General features: G+C 32.0%; 1 protein-coding gene across 1 annotated transcript in view; it reads right to left on the reverse strand.

Annotated features, from left to right (window-relative positions):
* The window catches only part of LOC124531892, a 93754-nt gene extending 67985 nt beyond the window's left edge, over positions 1-25769 (reverse strand). Inside the window, exon 1 of the mRNA XM_047106460.1 lies at positions 25280-25769. Coding sequence (XP_046962416.1) covers positions 25280-25352 — 73 coding nt within the window. The 5' untranslated portion in view covers positions 25353-25769. The remainder of the gene's footprint in view (positions 1-25279) is intronic.
* Positions 25770-26014: the final 245 nt, after the last annotated feature.

Genomic DNA, 26014 nt, shown 5'->3' on the forward strand with positions numbered 1-26014 from the left:
TAACTTCTTAAATAAATAATATTAATAAATATTTCACAATTTCAGTCACGTGCATTTATTATGAAAGAATCAAATTGTGCATTCATTATTATCAATATAATTCGTTTGCATTTCATCCACGAAATGTTATTGGGGTTATACAAATGGGCTTTTGAGAAAGCAAAGTCTGTCGGGATTTTTACGGTCGGTAATCTGCCTGATGTCAACCTTTTTTGCAATTGATTTTGCGGGCGGCTTGGTTCATGCTAACTATCTAAATAAACCCTTAACCTTTAAGATAAATCTTAATGTTAACGCAGTCCAGATCAGTTTCATTTAATTTAAATTCACATATAACTGATGTAGTTTTACTTGGTGGTAGGGCTTCGAGCAAGCTGGTCTGGCTAGGCACCACCCACTCATCAGTTAATCTACCGCCAAATAACAGTACTCAGTACTGTCGTATTCCGGTTTGAAGGGTGAGTGAGCCAGTGTAACTGCAGGCACAAGGGACATCGCATCTTAGTTCCTAAGGTTGGTGGAACATTGACGAAGGAATAATTAACATTTCTTTCACCGTCATTGTCTATGGGTTATGGTGACCACTTACCATCAGGTGGCGCATATGCTCGTCCGCCAATCTATACCATAAAAAAAAAACAAAAAAAAGATCGGTAGTAACGTAAACGTAACTGAAGATTGCGAATTCAAAGCCGGACAAGCATAACCGAATTTTCATATTCGTTAATATCATATTCAGCGTTATTTCAAATAAAGTTATTACAATAAGAATATGGTTGACGTAACTCATTTTAAATTGGGTTTGAATCATTAGTTATTGCAAAACAGAAATTAAATTAAAGATCTAACTTATACATCTTTACTTAACAATAAAGGAGGAAGAGAATTCTTACTGTCTTGTTTTATTTCCGTACTTTCAATTACTGATTTTTTTATTACTTCAATAATGATTTTTTGAACACTTTGAAATCTCTCTCAATTAGCGTGAGATGACAATTCCAAATATGCTCACTCATTAATGCGATTAGAAATAAAACGTGATCGTATTTTGAGGCAATTCTGTGAATTTTATACATCCATTTTACGATGCCGTTACATTTCAGATATGAACTCAGAGGGTTATTCGAATCTTAGTTGGAAGGGTAACCTTTTCCTAGCAAGTTATGGTTACGAACATATTTGCATAATGGTTAAACCTATTCACTACTCTAGATATTGATATCGTTGTACGTTCTCTTTTTGTTACTTTCGTATTACGTGCGCGTTACTCTGACAGCATATCCTATACTCCATTCATTCGTGAGGAAAATACTATTCGAATACATTACTCGTCGACGTACTTAAGTCGCATTCAATAAAAATGTGCTGATGTATTGTACAGTGAATTAATGCAAACAAAATGCTTTCACGAAGCGAACGCAGGATTTGTTATACTACAATGATTACGTAGTACAAAACAAAATCGCTTATCGCTGTCTGTTCCTTTTTATACTTAGATCTTTAAAATTACGCAACGGATTTTGTTAGTTAACTACTCACCGGTCAAGGTGGAAATCATTGGAAGAGGCCTATGATCAGCAGTGGACGTCCTATAGCTGAGATGATGATGATGAACGAATTTTGATGTGGTTTTTTTAATGGATAGAGTGATTCGAGAGGATGGTTTTTGTAAATAATATATGGACGATATAGTAAAGAAATACAGACAATTTTAGAAGTTTCTAATATGATTTCATAATTAAACAAATTCTGTAGTATACTTAGTATCAATATTAGGTCGCTGGTTTTAAATAAACAAGATAAATTAAAAAAAAAAAAACTCTTTGGTGATTTTTTTTTGGCTTTAGTCAGCTATTCAGCCGTGTGTCAGAATTATAATACGAAAAGAACTCTATTTGCAAAACGCATTGATAAATTGACGTTTGATGGAAACCTGGTTTTGAATTTAGGGCTATTACCGAGATTGTAGAGGCAGTGTAGCGTCAAAATTTATCTCGCATGTAAAAAAAAACTTATGAAATATAAATATCGTATAAAATAAAAAGCTATATTTACCGATTAAAGTTGTATTTAAAAAAGTGTGTATATGAAAAGTTACCTTTTTATAGTCCAGATGTATAGAATTACTAAGAGGTTGAATAGACTTTTTGTGAGAATGTTAAACTCAAGAACTATTCGAATAATAAGAATCAGAAATTTCTAGCTTCATAGACTTGTGGATTGAAAAAGTGAGAGATTGGTTAAAGCTGTGCCTATAATAACTATAGATGTAACATACAGTTATGTTAAAAAGTTGTAAAAATTTAAAAATTCAATATGCAGAAAAGCCTTTTTTATAAAAAAGTCGAATGAATGAAATCGAGGCTAAAATGAAATTGCTGGCAAGTGATATTTGTTCATATTTTGGACTTTACAAAAAGGTGTTTCATTTTAAATTGTAAAGATTTTTTTAAAGGATTCAGAATTATTTTAGGTTAATCTTTTTGCGTCTACGCCGTCTACGCTGGTTAGTTTAAAACAAAATACTACTAAAATTATTTACAGTAAACAAACTAAGTAACTTTAGTATAATAGACGAAAAAAGTGAGCAAGCTGAAAATAATTGATTTTGTGGCTTAGTTTTGTAGATATTATATAATTAAATTCATATCTTGTCATAATTTAAATGAGTTGCAATCATTGAACGCGAATAATACATCGATGTATAATATATATTCAATTAATATTGCTGTCATGGAGGCGGGGCTTACACTGCAAGTTTAGGTCAACTGTTGCTATTGACGTGCACCTAATTACCGCTGTTATTTCTTATAAAATTTCCTTTAAATATTTTTCACCTGTAAATTAAAACATGTTACTTGGTGGTAGGGCTTTGTGCAACCCCGTCTGGGTAGGTGCCACCCACTTATCAGTTATTCTACCGCCAAACAACAGTGCTCAGTATTGTTGTGTTACGGCTTGAAAGGTGAATGATCCAGTAACTACAGGCACAAGGGACATAACATCTCAGTTCCCAAGATTGGTGGCACATTGACGATGTAAGGAATAGTTAATATTTCTTACAGCATTGCCTATGGGTGATGGTGTCCACTTACCATCGGGTGGCCCATATGCTCGTCCGCATATCCATAATATAAAAACAATAAAAAAAACATGTAAAAATTGTTGCTCGGCTAAGGCTTTCATTCTCTGGCGAAGGCTTTGCGGCTTATTCGATCAAGACTCTACTTGTAGAGGCTACTAATACAGATGTGCTATTTATTGGCAAAATCAGCCCAAGCTGAAAGACTTCCATGTAATACTGTCGTTTATCACTGCAATTAAAAACAAAAACAAATCTCAGCGGATCACTGGGTCGTGTTGACAAATATGTATGAAAAATAAAAAAATAACTGTGAGTCAAAATTATAATTCAAATAAAAATAGAATTATGATAAATGATTATAATGACTATGCTTCTTATAGGTATCTATCTCAACTTATTATATTATGAAGGTTAACTTATTAAAATGTCAGCTATAAATTAAATTAAAATGTAATAAACAACAGAAAACTTTCTTTATATATTAGTGCTATATTGCTTAATTTTCCAAAACTTCCTATTCAATAGTCGTAATGGAATCCAGTGGAAATACAAAATAACGATTAGATTAGACATCAATAACCTTATAATTCCAGCTTGCGACACTTTGCTATGCGTGCATTAGCTGGCGATGAGTGACTATATACAGAATATACGAATACAAGCAATTAATTAAACAAAAAGTTTCTATTAAGAAGTTCTGTTTTAAATTGTCTGATACATTATTTAGTTTTCGTCCAATTAGCAACGACTAGCTTCGTCTCTATGTGATTGTTTAAGACATTGTGTTGTTTATTGTTTTACTTAGCGTTTGAAATTATGCTACCAAGCTTTATTCGATCTTTTTATTATGCCCACAGGTTATAATAGATTTTTCATGCTAATAAAACGCGCGTTATACTATACTGAAAACTTTTTGCGTCGGAATAGTTTTACATAAATATAAGGTAACTATTGAGTAGTAATACTAGAGCAATGTCGGGACTTTGGCCGCTGTAAAGAGAGAGGTTTTATGTATTTTTTGTCCATTTTTGTGTCCCAGATAACGTCTCTGCTATATACGTCTATGTATGTATATTAGTAATCGTTATGCATTATTAAATATTGTAAATATTGGTCAACATCATATACTTTACACTGATCCCAATGTAAGTAGCTAGAGCACTTGTGTTATGGAAATCAGAAGTTACGACGGCACCACAAAGATCCAGACCTAAGACAACATAGAAAACGAATGAAATTTTTCTATATCGATTCGGCCGGGAATCGAACCCGGGTCTTCGGAGTGGCGTATCCATGAAAAACGGTGTAAGCACATACTACTCGACCACGGAGGTCGTCATCAATTATTATCGTTTCAGTATTTAAAACGTAAACGTGTAACAAAAAAATAAACAAAATATTTTTTGCAATTAAAAGTAAAGTAAAAGATAATTCTTTAATCTTTACCAAAGGTTCGTCATTGACCTTGAAGTTTTAAACTCATATCGCGCTTAAAAGTTACAACTACAAAAAAAATATGAACTATTATTTGATATAATTTTAACAAAGCCTCTAGTTAATAGTAAAACAATTCATACAGCAAGTTATGCATTCTTGTTATAATCTTAACCCCAAGTAGCGCTAGAGCGCTTTGGTTCTGTTATTCTGTAATATTTCATTGGAGTGACCTACATGAGTAGGAAGCGAAATTTCTTATTCGAAGCGCTCTCAAAGTATGTAGTGAAGTTGAACTCGTGGATATTAGCGAATGTTAAGTGGAGCTGAGTATCGAAATCTAAGTTAAAATAATAATCTTAATTTTAATTAACTATCAATAAATAAACACAATTAATAATTATTATGAAACAGAGTCCTCTCGCTGATGAATGAGATTAAAAAGGTGTAGTATTGATTAATTTTGTGTAAAATTGTTAAAGATGTAGGAAATAATCATACTGATTGGGAGCTTTATTACAATTATAAAACTATTGCGATTATACAATAGGGTTATAACTATTGCGATTATACAATAGATATTCATATCTTATGTATAAAGGTGAACAAAAAGTGTTATTTAATTCAAATGTATATTTTATGTTTTAAGTATTTACAACGCATGATTCTGGAATACATTCAGCGGTTCTTACAAGCATTTGGGAATGCATTAATACTATCTCGTTCGTAAGTATCTTTTCCGATACTCAGGGGGACGATAATATCATTAATAATGTAGAATATGACATTTGAGAAGACGGCTCTTACACGAAGTACGCGCCAAGCTGTTTCACGTAAATGCTCGGGTAATAGCTGTTTCCAAACGTTAGTTGCAGTTTCAAGTACTCTGAAAAGACATAGATGAAGACAACGATTATGTCTAGTTTTCGAATGGCTTCGCATCTTACATAAAGACTTTGATTTCTAAGTATGACACTTAAACTTTCTCGGATTTTCCGCACAAAGACATAATGTCTAGGGTTTATTTTTATAATAGAAAGTATTTGACTTTACAAGGTTTGTATTACTTTTGCTTATCAAAACTGAAAAAGAGATTTTTCCATTCCAGAAGTTCTAGAAGTTTCCATTTGCAATTTCGATGAAATAAAAGAAAATGATTATGTTATATTAAAAGTTAATAAGGTTTGGCCTTTCTAGCGAGTATATAGAAACAATTGTTTCACAAGGTATTGCTCTTCATGAATCAACGATGATGTCAAAACATTGTTAACACTTGTATAACACCTATAAATATGAAGTTACTATACTATATAATATTTTGGGATAAAGATGAATGGAATGGAAAAATATTCAAAATTTTATTTTAAAAAAACATTTTAACTTCTGGTCTGTAACAATACAATAATATTTCAAAATAAGTTTATACGTTAAAATTTGTAACGGTTGTGTACATTTTCAATTGAAATACATATCAGTGTATGTTCGGAAATCAGTGTCTCTGTTCGATAGTCTTTTTATTTTTATTCTCTTATAAACCGGCAATGTACCTTTCTAGACAAATAAAAAGAAATACAAATATCCATATAACTGGGGGCTATTAAGCAAGCAATATAAGTTATACAAGAATGTATTGAAGTTGATAAGAGATACGTTTAAGTTGAACGATAAACAAGAATGTTACGTGTTGCTAGCATGTAAAACAAGGAGGGGTTTCGGGAGCGATAAGCTTCTCCGATCGACAAGCGGTCACGCGAATCTCATTATGTATATATAATGCTGTAGACGGAAGTCTTCTATCCATAATAACTGACTGACTACATAAATTAAGCCACTTAAATCATCATTATTATGTAACATTACAGAATTAGACTTTACGCTGTATGTACTATAATATGATATTTAATGCTATATGCCGAGATGGCCCAGTGGTTATATCGCGTGCATCTAGGCCGATGATTGCGAATTCAAATCCAGGAAAGCACCACTGAATATTCATGGGCTAAATTTGTGTTTATAATTTATCTCGTGCTCGGCCGTGAAATAAAACATCTTGCACAAGTCTCACCACCCCGCATTGAAATATGTTCCAAAATTTCTCCTCAAAGGTAGAGGAGGCCTTAGCCCAGCTGTCGGGAATTTACAGGCCGTTGTTGTTGTTGTTGTTGTTGTTGTTGTATGTTCTGTTTTTGTTTACAGTTGATATGGTATAGTATATTGTGTGTCATTCTCTACTACACGTATACATATGAAACTATGACCTTTCCGAACGGAATTATCCGTAGATGATTGTGTTTGTTTTTAATTCCATCACGTCTTTTCTTTTTAAATGTAATGTTCACTGAAGCCGACGGGTAACAGCCAGTCAATTAATAAAACAAAGCCTTAACAATACTTATTTAATTAATCTGATTTAGTTTTATTGATTGCGTTATTTTTAACAATTACATAAGAAACTTTTATTTAAGAACTTGTCAATGAATCTATTGGTTTTGTAGAGAAATATACTTGCTTTAAAAATGTTGGAAATGTTGATTGAAAAACTTAAAATGTTTTTTTTTTACTTTAAACTGAAATTATTAAGCAAGAGCCGTCTTTACTTACCTCTTTGTACATTACCCTGAAGCGGGTCAAGTTTTAGCACGGCATAATGAAGGTCCCGGTAATATTTTAATTGTATAATGTTATATGACTAAATTATAAATATTATATAACAATATATACATAGTAAAAACTGATGTATATGCTTGCTCGTCAATAAACATATTTCTAATACAAGTAACACATTATAGGTTTTAGGACTGTTTTTTTGATGCAGCGCCAAGCTTATAGAAGTGATTCCGAGGTGCTGGGTTCAAATCCCGGATCGGAACGGAGTTATTGAAGTTATCTGCCAAAAACACTTCCAGTAGAAATGTAGGATCTGGGAGATGATGTGCCCACTTTGAAATCGAACGTGATTATCATAGGAGCTTTAATCGACACTGCATCCAATCAAATAAATTAATTATAAGTATAACAATAATTAGGTATGGTTTTGTATCAGACAAATGATTATATTGTGTCGATTTACCTTACAATATTCATATAAAATATTTACAAACTAAATATTTACTAGGTAGTTAATATAAAACAGCATCGCTGGGCGTTTGTTGCGATATAGCATTATCGAGTTTGACAGGAATTGACATATTGGAGTGTCATAAAGATAAAAGTTTTTAACAATAATACCTACGGGCTTTAAATATACACAAATGTAACTTTAACCTCTCACCTCTTATAGGTGTGACATACTTGTGCATGGAGTCCGTGTTGGATGTCTAGTGTTGTTTTATTAAGGAACTATTCATAAGAAATGTTAAGTCTAAATATTTTCTTTGTTTAATATGTTATTCGGTTAAGTGTAAGAGTTTATCTGTGAAAAAGTCTATAGTGTGTTTTTTCTGAGATCTCTCTCATTAAAATAATAATTTTGTAAGTCTGTATATATATTTAAATGTATGTTGACACAACAAGCATCTGTGTAAGAAATAATATTTCTTAGATAGTAAAAGTGTTTTTTTAATCATGTTTATAACGCCTATTTTTTCTCAAAAGTAATATATATATATAGCATACTAATATCTACTAACTAACTATTAGCTCGCACATTACGTCAACCTACTTCAAAAATAATAGAAACTGCACTACAGAAAATAATACAATCGGTTTTGTATTAAAAAAGGTTTTGTATGTATTAAAAGGTTGTTTGAAGTCGGGAGATGAAATAATAATGGAAAAAAAAAATGTTTATCTGTTACGTTGAAACGTAATAGTCAATTGAACTTTATAATAGGCTATTTATTTAGTTATTTTGATATTGCCGTCCAACACTTCGATTTGTTTATTGTTTTTGTTTGTATATTTAGATGTAGAGCTTTAAGTGTAGTAACGGAAATATGCTAATTGAACATAACTAAATAATAGTCAATTTAACAAAATTAAATAAAAATAAAAATTATAAACTATGAGGTAATATTTTTATAGAATTACGTGCTTAGAATACTATTATCACGTAATTCATATGGTTTATTTTCAACCGAATTGAAAAAGGAGGGGGTTATCAATTCGTCCGTATTTTTATATGACGTCTAGGGTTTGGAAAGCTTACAAAATATGGTCATCATAATATAGTTTTGTAAAATGTTTATTCAAACGTGTTTGTATAACCAATATATTTTAAGTATATTTTGATTATGATTTTAAACGTCAGTTAGGTCCCTGATTGAACGGCACCGCTTAGTTAAAATGTTAGTATCTTAATTGAATGACTAATTAAGGTAGTTTCCTGCGACACGTATATTAAGTTAGTATAGCAAACTACTAAATCAATATACATAAAACTTATGCTACAAGATACAGCGCATTTTGGATAGTTTTATTACGCGTATAATATTGTTATACAAGATCATAAATATATATAAATATTCATGTCAATATTATATAAAATAATATTTTCTTACAGAATTCACTCATTAAATTATTAATTATAAGAATTTGATAGAGTTTTAAGAATTATTTAACTACATGTATGTATATATAAAGTATCTACTAAACTCGATTTGGGCTAGTTCTAGTTGTGTACTCTATATTATTAATAATATTTGATTCTTTTACTGCAATACGCTGAAATTAAATATTACTATGTAGCTTTAAAAGACTTCTGAACTTACAAAGTAGGCAACCAACTGCAAACATTATTATAAACTCAGAGTAGATTGGCTCGTAGGAGATTCTAAGGATGTTGGTTTAGAACCACAGCTTATTCGTTCGTTTCGTATATTCTGTGTCGCGAGTTAAGTTCGCAGCGTGAGCTCATTGTTTTTTAAAGTAAATGTTATACATTTATTAATTATTAATACATATAATACGAGAAAACTCACTACCTCTTATACAGTACTCATTTTCATTTGGAATTAACAAAGTCTATGTTTAAAGAATGAAACACATATTGTTACGTTCATACTGTTAAAGACAGTGTTCTAGCTTGCTTTCCTATTTTCCCGCAAATATTAATCCCATATCCCTTTTCCGCTATTATTCCCTCGGCCAGCGCAGCATTTAGTACCACCGAGTGACGCGAGCGGCGCTACTGAGACACTTAATCGAACGACGAAGCTAATCCGCCGCCATTGCAGCGCGCGCGCGTTAAAAACGAAATTAAAACTCTTCTAAAACAATACTAAAACCTCAAAATACTCAAAAGGCCTAGTGAAAGTGTTACCAGGACATATAAAAGATGTCATCAGTGATATAAACTGAACTTTATAAGAACTTTAAACAAAATCTGTGTTGTGCAACCAAATTTGCTATTAACCGGCCGAGGTAAGTACCTACAAGCCTACCTCTAATCCTTACATTATTCTTACTCCTTGCAACTAGAACATTTAACTAAATTTTACATAAACGGGTTTCGGATATTTCGATTTTTAAACAATTTAAAACATTCGAGCGGCTTATTGTTCGAGATTTTCGCCATTCAAGTCCCGCCAGACAGCATACATCATGTTAAATTAAAAAAATCAGTAGCGTATTTTTTTCCAATGTTGGCCTGATATTCCGCCTAGCCTATTTCAGCCTCATTTTTCCTGTCACTCGAATCAATGTATCTTATGAGTAACGAGCAATACTTCGGCCTAGCTCGGGTGCAAATTATACGGTGCGGCTGTTTAGAAGACAGAGAATTATGTAGCTTTTTACCAGTGTTTTTTTTTAATGGAATTAGCTCAGTGGTTAGAACGTAATATTTTAACCGAAGATCGTGGGTTCAAATTTATGTATCTCTGCTTTTAAATGTGCTGAATTTATACTTATTAATGTTGTTGTTACGTTTTGACATATTTTTAATAAATATACCTAAACTAAACCACGTTGTGGTCGAATTAGCACTAACTCCTTTTCAGGACAGAGATAATTGCTCCAGCTATGAAAAATATACTGTTCTTAATTGCTGCTATTTAAGTAGACGTTTCATTTATATATGTATATAATAAAATTGGAGAGTCTGTTTGTAATATATATAGCCCTTTTTACAATTTTTGTCTGTCTATCTGTTTGTTCCGGCTAACCTCTAAAATGGACCGATTTTGATGGGACTTTTACTGGCAGATAACTGATATAATAAATAGGGAGTAACTTAGGTAGCAATAATTTTTTTTTGTCAGATGTAAAGGCGTACAAGGTCGCGGGCACAGCTAGTTGAAAATAAACACAAATCGCTATCAATCTTTGCGACAATTGCTCAAATTGCATGCAAATCGGATGCATTGCATGCTCCAAAAGCGTAGCTTTGATCGGTAACATATACGATATTCACCGATCCGTATTGCCCCAATACGTAGTGGAATAAGCATCTTTTTCTCAAACGAAAAGGCTATTTTAACCTGTCAGCGGGATATCGACCTCTTATAAAAATCTACTTAATTAAATAATACTTTGACGTCATTTTACACTGTTTCTTTAAAATGAGACTACATTAATAAAAATACATTTAAGAAAGGAATATTAAAGTATAAACTGCAGTTCAAAAACAATTTTTTTACGTGTAACATTTATACGTGTAACAGATAATAGATAATAATAGCGTCATAAAATTAAACGTACATAAAGTCTGGACAGTATATACATATGAACCTGAACGAATGTGTTTTTGATTTATTTACGTAGTAGTTCCTGCTCACACAATAGGTGTACCTACGATAACAATATACCGATGCTGTGATACTGGTATAGGATATCGAATCGATTGGTCTGTGGACTGCTGCGAACATAAAATCGGTGACATTACTGTCCTTGCCGTTTTTCTCCAGATATCGCATTGAAAATAAGGAATGGTGTGGTTTTGCTGGTAAATTGACATAAATCCGAACGTTGCCGCAACAATTTCACCGAGTCGTGAGCAAGACTAGGTTTCCGCAGGGAAAAATAAAATGTGTCGCTTATATTTTCTCGTTTCAGTTTCGAATCGTATACGTGTATATATAAATTTAGAATCTGCACATGTATAACGAACGAAACATTTTAGCCTTTGGCGTAAAACAATTAACACAGTAAAGCGGTTTGCTTTTATTTTTAATTTTATAACGTGTTTTCGAGAAATACACGCCATAAACTATTCCCCGTGTTGTTGTAGACTATATATACAGCCGAGTAAAATAACCATCGAATAGTACGTATACACCACAGACCGTGGTGCCGTAAAAATATATACTTACCATTTCTTACATCGCAAATGACCTATCAACCTTGAGAACTAAGATGTTATGTCTTTGCTCACTTACATTTGAAAATGGAATCACAACAATGATAAATAAAACTGTCTTAAATATTATTTAAAAAAAGAATGTAGTAGAATAAAAAAAATCAAAAGAACACAATAAATCACTTGAACTATTTTTATTGAAATAACATTTTAAATAATACATTGTCTTCATGTCGAGATACAATTCTCGTTGTTTTACCTTTTTGAATTATTAAAACAAGTCAGGCTGAATAAAATGTATGAAAATTTAAGATCCAATTTCAAGTTACATAGTACAGTTGAAGTCAAAGCGCTAGAACGCTATGTACTTACTCTAGACGAAAGTAATATGTTGTTATCAATTATGTATGCAAATATAACAGTTCTTTCTTTAAGAACCTCTCTTCTGAGATGAGAATTAATTAATATACTGGTTTGAAAATAAACAACATTCCAAGTTTATTTAAGCAATGCACTTGCTGGTTGATAGCTATTTAACTACCTTCGTGTATATGGTAAGATCCTTCATGATGCATTTAAGAAAAAACAAACTCTTCGTACATTTATATTTAAACTAGGTACGTTATTTTTTTAATTCACTTAAAAAATAATTGTCATTAAAATGCACGATTAGCTCTTTCTGCACGTTTCATAATTAATTGACTGATTACTACACTTATTTTTATTATCATTACTTAAATAAAAAAATGAATCCGGAATAAGCTAAACTTCTTAACGAGCCAAACGTTCAGTACTCCTACTAATTGAGTGTTTGTAACACTGGTTGGTTTGAATGTTTAACGCAGATACGATATTTATATTATTATAACGTCCAATATTCAAATCAAACCAGTGTAACCAGTGTGTTACATATACAGAAAGCGGTTATTTTAATATTACATATATGTCACGTGATTATAGATTATTTCAAAATAAAACGATATGAACAAGCTCTACTTAAATCGAACGTATTTAAGACAGTAAAGGAATGTATTATATAATATAACACAATATAAGTAAAGAGTACGAATAGGTAACATAAAATAAATGACAGAATAAACGATGTAGGAGCTTTTATAGATATAGCGTAGAGGCGCTACTCCGTAAGTAAGTAAAAGTAGGCACTCCATCCGTCTCTGCAGTGCGCGCATAACAAGTTGTGTATCGTTTACACGAGCTATACATTATTCTACCTCGAACGCTGCAAAAGTAATTCAATCCAGTCTTCCGAACGTTTCCTTGAAACAAACTCAGTTTTCTACATGTATAAGAACTACCTTTGTACACGGATGTCTATTTACAGGTAACTGTGGCAGGTAACATTACCTAATACAATTTTTGCTCGACACACTCGTGAAATTGAAACAGAAGTGTCCCCCTGAGCAATTTCGGTACGTATCAAAGAGAATCCAATATCTTCATTTCGGTTTCAGTAACTACTTTCACTGTTCAATGCGAATTATTAACGCATCTATTTTATGCAATGAAATGTTTTACAGGGTTAGTTTTGTATTGTTCCAGATTTCATAAGCTTAAAGTCCATTTTATTGTTTTCAATATGAAATAAAAGTAAAGTTAAATTAGGTCGAATTTAATTGAATAGTTAGTTATGAAGATCGTTACAGCAACAAGATGTAGAGCAGAACTTCCCTGCCAGTGGGACGCGTTTCCCGAGGGGAGAGCAAACACTGGATGTTAAGGGGGCACATATCGTGCGGACTGAATCAAGATTATTTTATCTTTTTAAAAGGAAATTTCTATTTGAATTTAAAAACACAATGTTCTCTGCGATCAGCATATAGCACTGATATGTGTAGGTTATTGGCTACACATTCCTATAAATATAAACTTGGTTATACATTTGTTTTGTTTTAATCTTAACAGTTTGATTACTTTTAACTTTTCTTCATGCAATTGAAATCATATTAAAAGGTATTTTAAGGTATTTTTTTAATTTTCTATTCCTCTTGTGATACTGGTTTTTCGCACGTAGAGCAAAAATATATTTGTGAAAAAACAACCAAGTTGCAGTGCTGTAAATCACTTTTTTTTATTATAACATTGTTAAAAGGAAATATATTTTAAAGCCCGGGGATGTCTGATGCAAAATAGGTCGGGAATCCCTGATGTTAACGTTTAATACCTGTAACATGACGATTCAAAAGTGCTTTTATGAGCCCACTCGAATAGAGAATATTTTGATTTGTAAAATAGTTTTTGTTCCTTAAAAATTTTTCAACATATTTTATTAATGAAATCAAATTAAATTAATAATAAAATACTATCATAGTTAAATAAGTAATGTGAGTAATTACGTTACAAAAATAAAAGTCTATAAACATTGTTATGGAAAAGTTTCAGCGATAAGTAATTTATAATAATGGCGTGTTTCTTTCAACTTCTTATAAACTATATTAAATGCATTTTCCTTTGCATTAGGTTTCGCGAACGTTCTAAGTAAAGGCAGTATGACCTAGAAAACACTTCAATTAGAGCGCAAAAATAAAAGTTAGGTGCGGGTGATATACTGCTGACGATAAGACCTGACTACTTTACAATTAAACGAAACTAAAAATGTATTTAAAATAAAACATACGAGTGCATCGTATGTGGAGAAAGTGAAATAGAAAACAAAATATAAAATATACATTCAGGTCATGCAAGGTTGCATACATTATTCATTAGTCAATCGTTAAACTTGTATACCTACAGATTAACAGTGCAATCCATACATTCATGTTTCATGTTTATTTGATATATGTAAGTGGGCAGTCAAATAGACCATTTGATGGTAAGTGGTCATCACTACACAAAAAAATTGAAGAAATTAAAATTATTCACCACATCAATGCGCCACTAGCTTTGGGAAAATTTATGTCCCTATTCTCTGTAGTACACTGTATCCTTCAAACCGGCATACAAAAATAATAAGTATTGCTGTTTCGTGTTAGAATATATGATGAATGGTTGGTACCTCTCCAGATGGGACTTGCACTAAATCCTACCACCAAGAAAATATAAATTTAAATATATATTATATTAAAATACGTATTACAATTCAAAAAGCTAGTATTTTTTTATGTTATAGGGGGCAAACGAGCAAAAGGCTCACCTGATGGAAAGCGACCACCACCGCTCATGGACATCTGCAACACCGGGGGATGCAGGCGCGTTGCCGGCCTTTAAGGAAGGACCACGCTCTTTTTTCGAAGGTTTCCAAATAGTATCGGTTCGGAAAAACCGCCGGCGAAAGCTGGTTCCACAGAGTGGTTGTGCGAGGTAGTAGGGTATGATGTTTTTATCAATGTACGTACACTTAAAGTTTTTTTTTATGTAATTTTAACTGATGTTTTTTTTATATAGATGGTCGAGTTTTTAAGGCCATATGACGGGATCGCTCAGGAAAAATGGCACTGTAGAATATATTAACTATTTCTTACATCGCTACCAACCGTGAAAAACTAATATGCTATGTCTCTTGTATCTGTAGTTACTGGGTCACTCACACTGCAACCCGGAATACAACAATACTTTGTACTACCTTTTGGCGGTAGAATATCGGGTGAGTTGGTGGTACCTACTGAGCCCGCCTCAGTAGGTACCACCAACTCATCAATTTGCACAAAACTGGGTCATATTACGTCATCAGACGACATAATTACAATATTTATATGTTATTATAATGATATTTATATTATTATTTAAACTTCAATAGCGCATTGGTGGGAAGTCCAACGATGAAAACGGCGCAGGTTCGAGCCTCACTTCGGATATCGTCGTTCGCACAAGAAATAAGCTTAAAAAGAGAGGTAAATTGGAATATTATTTATTTCTTAATTCATTTGGAGCATTGTTATATTTTTTTTGTATCTCATATTAATATCGTTGAATTCAAAACGGGAAATAATTATTTATGAATTATTAAATTACAGGGTAGCACTAAGTATTTAACCGTTAATCTGCTGAGTTGTTACCCCGCCCATGTTGTGTTTGTCACGAAACATGGCGTCGCTGTACTTTTAGCAATTTAATAATTTTCATAAATCATTCTTTAGGTATATACATTTAAATGTCATTAAATTTTACTGTAGAACGTTAAAAATTAACGTTAAATAAAAAATGAAAATTTACTATTTGTAAATATTTCTTTTTACTTTAACGCTTATAACTGTAATAGTCAGCAAATCTGCTACCCTTTACACGTTGTTAACTTGTAAAGCCGTAAAATAATGTGGTCTTACTTATAAAAGTTCTATAAAATACTGGTTTATTTTATATCGCCATCAATAATTTCATATTTGAAATAAATATAACATAATTTGATATGTTCGAAAAGAGTAACTTTTCTCGGTAGAATCGACATTCCGGTAGTAAATTACCGGTCAATACAAGTGTTAATTCAAAAGTGCTTGTAAGTTTTAAATAAAGATTATTTTGATATTGATTATGAATTTGAAACAAGTTCTCCTTGATCAAAATTTGTTGAAGAAAGTCGTTATTCCTTTAATTAGCAATTAAATTTAAAAGCGCGGGTCACTTACACGTAACAGAAGTCTAGACATTATAAATATGTAAGTACGTGAATATATTTTTCTTACAACGTACAGGCGAAACTAATTGTATCATGTTAAAAATATTTTTAACTTTTTATTTTCATTCAATTTCCAGTTTTATGCATGCAATGCATTAATAATGTTTTTATTTTTAATAAATGACTTAAAGTAAAAATGCATATTTGTTTCATTTTATTTTACGAAGAAATTTAACTTTTGGTCATATAACAATGTATATAAATTTTGTAATAGTAGGTTTTTGAAGAGGAATATTTTCACGAATCCGCAATTAGTATAAATAATTTTACAACAATTTACGCCTAGTACGTGCGTAGCCTCAGAAATGATTAAGGTATTTAATTGCGGTGTTTGGTACAAAATGATACCGACGAACTATTAAAGTGTTTGATAACACAAAAGTCACCTGCCATTATTCAAAGGTAAGTAGCTGAATATATTAATATTAAATTAGTAATTAGCGTAGCTCTGTCACTGAAGACGAAGGTATCTTGTCATAATGATATATTATTATGATTAAATTTTAACTCGGAATACTAAACTAAACACTAGCATGTTAACTGTGCATAAATTAACCTTATTATACTTGTGTATTGTATAGTTCCGAGAATATGAATTTTAATATGTCACTACTTTCGTATGATTGATGACATCCATATATATTTGGAACGTAATGATGATTAATTATATATTTATCGATTACATAAAAAACCATATAAGTATGCTAGACATTCTGGATAGTTTTTACGGTAAGTTTCATTTATATTTAGTTTTAGTTTAACAATACATTCCTTGGCGATTCGTATATACTTTATATGTTATGTTTAAAGACCTTACAACTGCATAAGAAGTCCGAGAGTCGGACGGCAAAGTTGAGGCTCACTTGTTTGACAATCTATACTATGTGTAGTTTACATTTGGAAAGTTTATTTGTTCTGAATATTACAAAATATCATTTCAGTTTTTGGTCTCTCATCGGGAGATCTCGGCTGTATTTTAACCGTTCAGATTTTAGCAAAACATAATTGAAGAAGAAGGATTACGGGTTGCAATGTAAACTGTAATTATATAATTTGTAACATTACTGTGATATGAAAAATTAAAAATCTGAATGTCTATGATGTGATTTTTGTTAAAACAATTATGATAACGAGTTCTTTTTTAGTTATATAAAGTTATACAGAAGAGCTTAGGCCTACGTTTTAGGAGCAACAACAGTCTGTAAATTCCCACTGCTGGGCTAAAGGCCTCCTCTCCCTTTGAGGAGAAGGTTTGGAACATATTCCACCACGCTGTTCCAATGCGGGTTGGTGGAATACACATGTGGCAGAATTTCTATGAAATTTGTCACATGCAGGTTTCCTCACGATGTTTTCCTTCACCGCTGAGCACGAGATGAATTATAAAGACAAATTAAGCACATGAATCAGCGGTGCTTGCCTGGGTTTGAACCCGCAATCAACGGTTAAGATGCACGCGTTCTAACCACTGGACCATCTCGACGTTTTAGGAGATGGTTTGATACTTATTTCACAACACGGTTTGGTAGATACATATGAGACACTGGCAGATAGTCATTCGGCACTTACTGATTTTACTCTCAATGTTTTCCTAGTATCCTGAATAATATATAATACGTCACCAGTGATGTATTATAAAACAAAATACCCGAGCACGTAAAAATTCAGTGTTGTCTAGACTTAAACAAGCACATAGCATTCTCTGCATCGAGGCCAGTTGCGGACAAAATTTGTTATTTACATGAAAACATTTGACAGACTTTTATCATCCCTGAGAAAATTTGGTTGTTTCCCATTACCATTTGTGTATGTACTGATATAAATGTTGACGTGTACGATATTTTTGGTACATTTTGTAATTATAAATAAGTAACTATTAGACATCATATATGTACATTACTCTGATCCCAATGTAAGTAGCTAAAGCACTTGTGTTATGGCAAATCAGAAGTAGTACTGGTGACAGTTACTTGGTGGTAGGGCTTTGTGCAAGCCCGCCTGGGTAGGTCCTACCCACTCATCAGATATTCTACCGCTAAACAACAGTACACAGTAATGTTGTGTTCCGGTTTGAAGAGCGAGTGAGCCAGTGTAACTACAGGTATAAGGGACATAGCATCTTAGTTCCCTAAGTTGGTGGCGCATAGACCATGTAACGAATAGTTAACATATCTTACAGCGTCATTGTCTATGAGTGATGGTGACCACTTACCATCAGGTGGCCCATATGCTCTTCCGCCAACCTATTCCATAAAAAACACAAAGACCCAGACCCAAGACAACATAGAAAACTAATGAACTTTTTCTACATCGACTTGGCTGGGCATCGAACAAGGGACCTAAGAGTGGCGTACCCATGAAAACCTGTCTATATACTACTCGACCACAGAGGTCGTCAAAAAATAATTTTATTTTATTGCAATATACCTTGTCTACGATTGGTGTTTCAAATAAACCTTTCTTTCTTTTTCCTTCTTTAATTTTGTATGTCAATTTTGTACTCATAAATATGTAAACACATAGATAAGAAACGAGATCGTATACATATCTGTAAAGTGTACGCTAAAGTGCAAGAGTGCAAAGAGGATATTATATTCGCATTCCATTTTTAAATTTTAAACATTATAGCCTAGTTTATTACGCCTATGGGTTGAATTAGGTCAATTGAAATACATTTGTAAAGATATTTATTATGTCTTGAAATCTGAAACGTAACTTATAATGTATTCTTTTTTGCATAAAATATTTTAACAGTACTTTTTTCAGTTTATAATGACCTCACAGTTGCTGGTCGTGGATTTTGTGTGACCAAAAGTTTTGCTGAGATTTTATTAATAGATTTACTATTTATATAACGAGTTTACAAATATCGTGGTAATTGACGACGACGACGCAGAATTTCAATATTTAGCTTAGAGTTTTGTCGTTAACTATGACGGTAGTTAGTAGTTTTGATATTTATATATTCAGTCGTGTTAATTTTTTAATTTAATAATTAACAAACTCATATTTATAATACTAATACTTCATTAATTATTTTTTTTAAAATAATTATAGTTTTTTATGACTTTGCTTATATGATTTATTGTTCGTAGAAATTCGGATGATTTATGCCATTTTTTCCTCATTACTTGTAATACTTTAAACGTTGTCAAACATAATATTAACATTGTTATCGATTTAATAGAATATTTAAGTGTTAAATCTTGATTAAATACTGATATGTATATTGTAGAGTTGAGATGGCCCAGTGGTTAGAACGCGTGCATCTTAACCGATGATTACGGGTTCAAACCCAGGCAAGCACCGCTGATTCATGTGCTTAATTTGTCTTTATAATTCATCTCGTGCTCAGCGGTGAAGGAAAACATCGTGAGGAAACCTGCATGTGACAAATTTCATAGAAATTCTGCCACATGTGTATTCCACCAACCCGCATTGGAACAGCGTGGTGGAATATGTTCCAAACCTTCTCCTGAAAGGGAGCGGAGGTTAGCCTAGCAGTGGGAATTTACAGGCTGTTGTTGTTATTGAAAGTATATTGAAAATTGGAATAATTTTACGCAAATTAAAATTTAAAAAAAGATACGGTACAAATCATGAACTTTGGATGGTGTAAGAATGCTCGCGGCGATTTTTCGTTGAAGCGCAATCCAATCTCTCTCTACTAGTGTGCCCTCCCGTCACCAGTGGAGACAATAAGACTTTATACGTTTTATAAGGGTGTCTCGCACTCCTATAAGACATAAAAACTTCAACGGGAAACGGGACAAAGATGCCATTAAGAAAATCATATAAAGCATTTACGTAAAGTGATTTACTTTGAAAACCTGAACGCACGCTATTAATATTTTTGACATGGACAATTACTTTTCAGTAAATATATTTATTTATGAAAATGATTATTAAGAAAAATAATAGTGCGTAAACATCCCACTGGTGGGATAAAGCCACTTCTTTAAAACATACAGCTTGGAGCATGAAACCCGACTTTTTCTCAGCGCCGAGTTCATTTTAGAAAAATATCTTTTGATTGTAACGAGGTCAGGGCCATTCGTGTAGACGAGCGTATTATCGTAAAGTGTATCTTAAACTTTAACGATTGGTCGGTTACAGAGATAGCCGTCTTCTTGTGTTCAGACGTAAATGTGAAGACTGCGAAATTTTCCGCCAACCTCCCAAAGGAATCATTCAAAGGAACCGCGACCGTTGGTTTGTACTTACCAGGGCTTGTACAGGGAATTGTAAAAGTTAAATTAATTATTTTATTGTATATGTGTGTATAGATATATATTTCTGTAGCTCATATTTATATTAAATTTACGGTTATAAGGTTATTATTGTACGTTGATTGAAATATTTTATGAATAGTAAATATTAGACTTATTTTTGTACTACACTCGTAGACATATTGTTTAAGACTTGTAGAACATATTTAAGCATAACTAATTAATTATAGTTCTAATACCTATAATAAAGGACTTAAAATACATGCACTTTATTAACAAATCTCTATTTTCTGTATACAAATTCGAAATGATTACAAAGAGGCGAGAAAATATTTTGTATTGTACTAATAATTTAGTCTGCAGAGATTTTAACGATGTTGTAAAATGCGACATCGTTTTAATGTAACGTTGTAAGATTAAAAAAAAATAATCTTAAATAATATAACAATTATCGTATGCCAAAACAAAGGAACGAAGTTGATTACAATTAACTGTCGTAATCTGAAACTCTGGAGAATATTCGTGTGATTCGAGTGAGAATACATTAATTTGATATAATCTTACTGATCTAGTGATGTAGCTAGGAGGTATTACTGAGATAAACTTTCGAGTAAGATTTCTTTTAGTTTTATCAAGTCACATAAATTATAATAAAAAAGGCGTTTAGTAAATTTGTTTAATAGTAATATTGGAAAGTACTTGATAAAAAGTGGTATATGACGTCATATTTGCACATGAAGTATTACGTCACGTTATATGTATTTCTTATTTTCAGATGGGAAGGAATCGACAGCAGCACGTTTTACCAAATAATTGCCAACGCCAAGTCACAGCTTATATTGGTATTGTAGAATAACATTCAATTTTTAAATGAAGCTTCACATTAGATACAAATATACTGGAATAAATATAAAGGACTTAAAGATCCCGAGTTTGTTTTGTCTGAAATAACTTTACATTATTTAATAATTAGTCTGTGTCACGAAATAAAATACATGACGTTTTAAATGAAATATCATGTAGTACATGAAACAGAGTAATAAAAATATGTGATTAGAAAAATAAAGGTTGAAAATTAAAGTTTATTTTTTTTAAATTAAAGTAGGTTTGATTGTACGTGAACGGGCGTTTGGTTAAGTTGCGTGTTGTTTCGAATTACATACCTTTTTTCTTCCATGTCTTTGTGTTCTAATTCTTATAGAAGATATATTTAGACATGTTTTTGTAAAATTATCTTAACGATATTTTATCACTATGTTAACAAAATAAATATGCTAAAATTGGTCGAATATGTATTTACTTAAAAAATCCAAGCATCTATTTAAGACTTTTTTTTAATAATAAAATAATTTGATAGAAACAACATAAATAAAATTAAAATATTTACCGTCACGTTTAAATAATATAATATTAAACTTCTATCCCACTGCGATGTCGCACGGGTGCAATATACAATTAAAAAAAAGGATATAAATATCATTTATACTCTTTACCACTCAGGAATATATATAATATATAGCTTTCTACTAGTGAAAATATTTGTGATCGTTTTTCTGAACCTACATTTTACCTCATTTAAATATACAAATGATTTTAATATATTCGACTTTACGCATAAGGTCTAAGATATAAAAATGCAGAAAAAAAAAACGAATGGGCGAATTTATACCACAAATGATACTGACAATAATAATAAATATCATCATCCTCCTGCCCTTATCCCAATTTTATTTGGGGTCGGCGCAGCATGTCTTCTCCTTCCATACTTCTCTATCAGACGTCATATCACAGGTAACATTCTTTCTAACCATATCGTCTTTCACACAATCCATCCATCTTTTCCTTGGTCGTCCTCTACCTCTATATCCATCCACATCATGGATGTCGAGATGAAATGTCAAGGCCTTCCTCACAACATGTTCCTCTTCCTCCGCATTTCATGCCCATACCACGATAGCCGCCTTCCACATAACTCATATTATTATATTGTGTATGAATTGTAAAAGTTGCAAAAGTGTCAATTTAAAATAAATTCAGGCATCAACAACAAAATTCATTGAATCTCGTTAAAAGATATCATGCGAGTTTCAACCACGTGATATTAATATAGTTAAATAATCCAAGTAATATTCAAAGCGGAACTACGATTATTGCTGCAATTTAACCCTTAATGTAGTGTTAATGAGGACTCGAACTAATCGAGGTCGTAGTTTACGTGCGATAGTTGGATCCAAACAAACTTTAATGACTTACCTCCTGACATGGATCTAGAGAATCTAATTATACGCCATTAATTATTTACGAACTTCAACGATATCTTTTTCATCATACTTTTAGTTCTGATGCTGTTTCTTGTTTATAAATTAATTTAAATAGCAAGGTCGTAGTTTACGAAATGAATGTTTTGAATATTTGTTGTAAAATTAATATTAGGTAGGTCATGAAAGGACGAAGAAAGTATTTTTATAGCCACTTAAAATTGTCCATTTAACAATGAAAATTTAATTTTAAGTTTTATATAATTTATTTTTGGTAAAAAGGGCACTATAAATAAGGCTCTTATTTAGCTATGACTCGTATGGGAATAAATTGTGTGAAAAATAGGCTACAGAGGAAGCATTATAAGGTTAAGTCTTGTATTCCCTCAATCTCATAGATCGATTGAAATCCAAGATGATCGGTAACAGGTAAGGCTTAAGTCAGCTTAAGGAATGATAGTAACAATCAACTTAATTGGCCCGTCCCAGAATTTTACTGCCTGTTTGTTGTCGTGCAACCTAGACATACGCGATAGATTATTTATATTTATTATTATTAATGAAAATCGACGCCCATAGATATTGGTGATGTTAGAAATATTAACCAACTCTTACATTGCCAATACGCCACCAACCTTGGGAACTAAGACCTCATATCTTTTGCTTGTAGTTACACTGGCTCACTCATCTTTCAAAGCGGAACGAACAAGTATCGCTTGGTGGGTGAAAGTTCGATGAGTGAGTTTGTAAATAACCTCACTCTATCTATTATTATTAATATTAACCATTGCCCACAGACATTGGTGAAGTTAAAAAATTTAACCAACTCTTACATCGCCAATGCGCCACCAACCTTGTTAACTAATATGCCATGTCAACCAGAACAGCAATATCAAATACCAAGTATCGTTGCTCGGCGGAAAAATGTCTGATTAGTGGGTGGTACCTACCCCGTCGGGCTTGCACAAAACCCAACACTAAGTATATTTTTGTCCATTTCGTAATAAATCGTTACAAATGTATTATTAACGTTTTGTTTTTTAACATTTTCCACGACATTATCGTTACGTCAGGGTATGTTTTCGCACGCAATATACCGCTTGGCCTTGATGTTAATTTAAATTTAAAGGTACTTTTTCAAATTCGATTTAACTATTGAACGCTAAGCTATAACTGATGAGCCAAGATGCCACAAATAATCATACTGTAAATAGCAGAGGTCATCGATCGATGTACTTTTATGACCTTTGTTAAGGTGACGCGCTATATATTATAAAACAAAGCTTCCTCCGTGTTTATCTATCTGTCTGAAAGAGCTAAACTCAAAAACTACCGAGCGTATTTCATACGGTTTTCAATATACGGAGTGTTTTATGAATGATATATTTTTTTAAGATTGTTGAAGATGTATGAATAATGCCAGGACGAATGTCTAGTTCTAAAAATAAAAAGGACTTATTTATATTGAATGTATTTCTCTGCCGTGGCTGTTTCAGTTTGTTTCTATGTCTGCGTGACCACGGCTTCCTGTACCGCGGAATTGCTTAATGATTCATCCTGAGAGGTCTACTAAATCTACTGCGGAGCATTAGCAATGTTGAAATATCTAACCGCTTGAAATAACTTTTCAGACCTTACTCCTTGTTTAATTTATAACACATTTTTATACGTTGGTCTAAAGTTAAATCAAAACAGTTATACAAATATACATATATATAAAAAATCATTTATTTATTTATGTGTGTATTTGAATTATATAAATAGTAGTTAACATATATGTAACCTAATTAATATCGATACGCTCCAGGCTTCAGCCTATTAGCGAATTTAGTTGCGATAGTCATACTCATTGAAGAATTCTCAATTGCACAGAAAATATAGTTACTGCCTATGAAAGTGTTTTTTCGTAGTTATAACTAGAAGAAGATCGGGCATTAACAACTTTATACATTCGGACTTGAGGAATTTTAATACTGAAATTACTTAACAGTAAACTCATTTTTTTAGTTATATATGTATTTTTATGACTTCGATTCGATCTCTTGACCTTAAGATATACAGCTACATAAAAATAAAATTATGAACGAGGTAGGGTATAAATAATAATTAAAGTATTCATCAGTGTCACTATAAATATCTTACATGATTGTCGGGATGTGTGCAAGCTCTGGATAGGTAGCACTCACTTCTCACTTATTTTACCACACACCACTTCTTTATATAGTATTTTCCTGTCTCTAAAGTGAATCAGCTAGTGTATATACAAGCATGAGAAACGTCGCTTTTTAATTCTCAAGTTTGATGACGTATTGGCGAGGTAAGAATATTTTTAATAAATATCTATGGACAGTATATATATATACATACTTATTTAAAAAAATATATAGAGAATAGAGAGAAACTTACCAGCAATAGCGCGCCCCAGCAGCAGAGTGCTGAACAGGATGGAGAGAACTCGTCTGTCATATCTGCCCATCATCTTGCCCTTCCAACTTCTCTTATCATCAACTGGAATCGTCTGAACTCATCATCTCACTTCAAACCTTAACTCACACAAGTCATTTGAGTTAACGAAACTATATTCACTGAAAATCACATCGTCTGTCAAACGTAACACCCATATTAATAATATAAAAGGAAATTAACGTTTTTTAATAACACAACTAAATGCAGTTCAAGTTTGATAGAATGTGTTCTATTAAACTTTATTAGGTTTTGTGTTGTCTATGTGAAGTACTCGTTGTGGATGGCGAGCTTCGAAAAATAATTCGTCTAAGTGTTCTACACACATAATTTGTTCGTCCTTGCTGTATGTAGTAATAATGTGCGTGTTTTTTGAGTTCGATATAATCAAAATGTCATTACCCTACTTGAATTATTATTCATTGGAACACTATCTGACTACTTTTATTAAAGCAAAAATTGTTGAATGTATCGTATTAATGTTTAACAGCTTATTTTTTACAAATTTTAAAACTATATATAATGCGCATGCGTATTTTTAAAAGTACCGTTGCAAAAATAAATAAAATAAAATGTTTGTGTAGTATTCTCGATCGAAGTTCATATGCAAATGAATGGTTTCTTCTTTTTATCAAACACAACAAAATAATTACCCTTGCATATAATTTAACTAGAAAA

This window comes from Vanessa cardui, chromosome 8 (genome assembly GCF_905220365.1).
Source record: "Vanessa cardui chromosome 8, ilVanCard2.1, whole genome shotgun sequence".
NCBI lineage: Eukaryota > Metazoa > Arthropoda > Insecta > Lepidoptera > Nymphalidae > Vanessa > Vanessa cardui.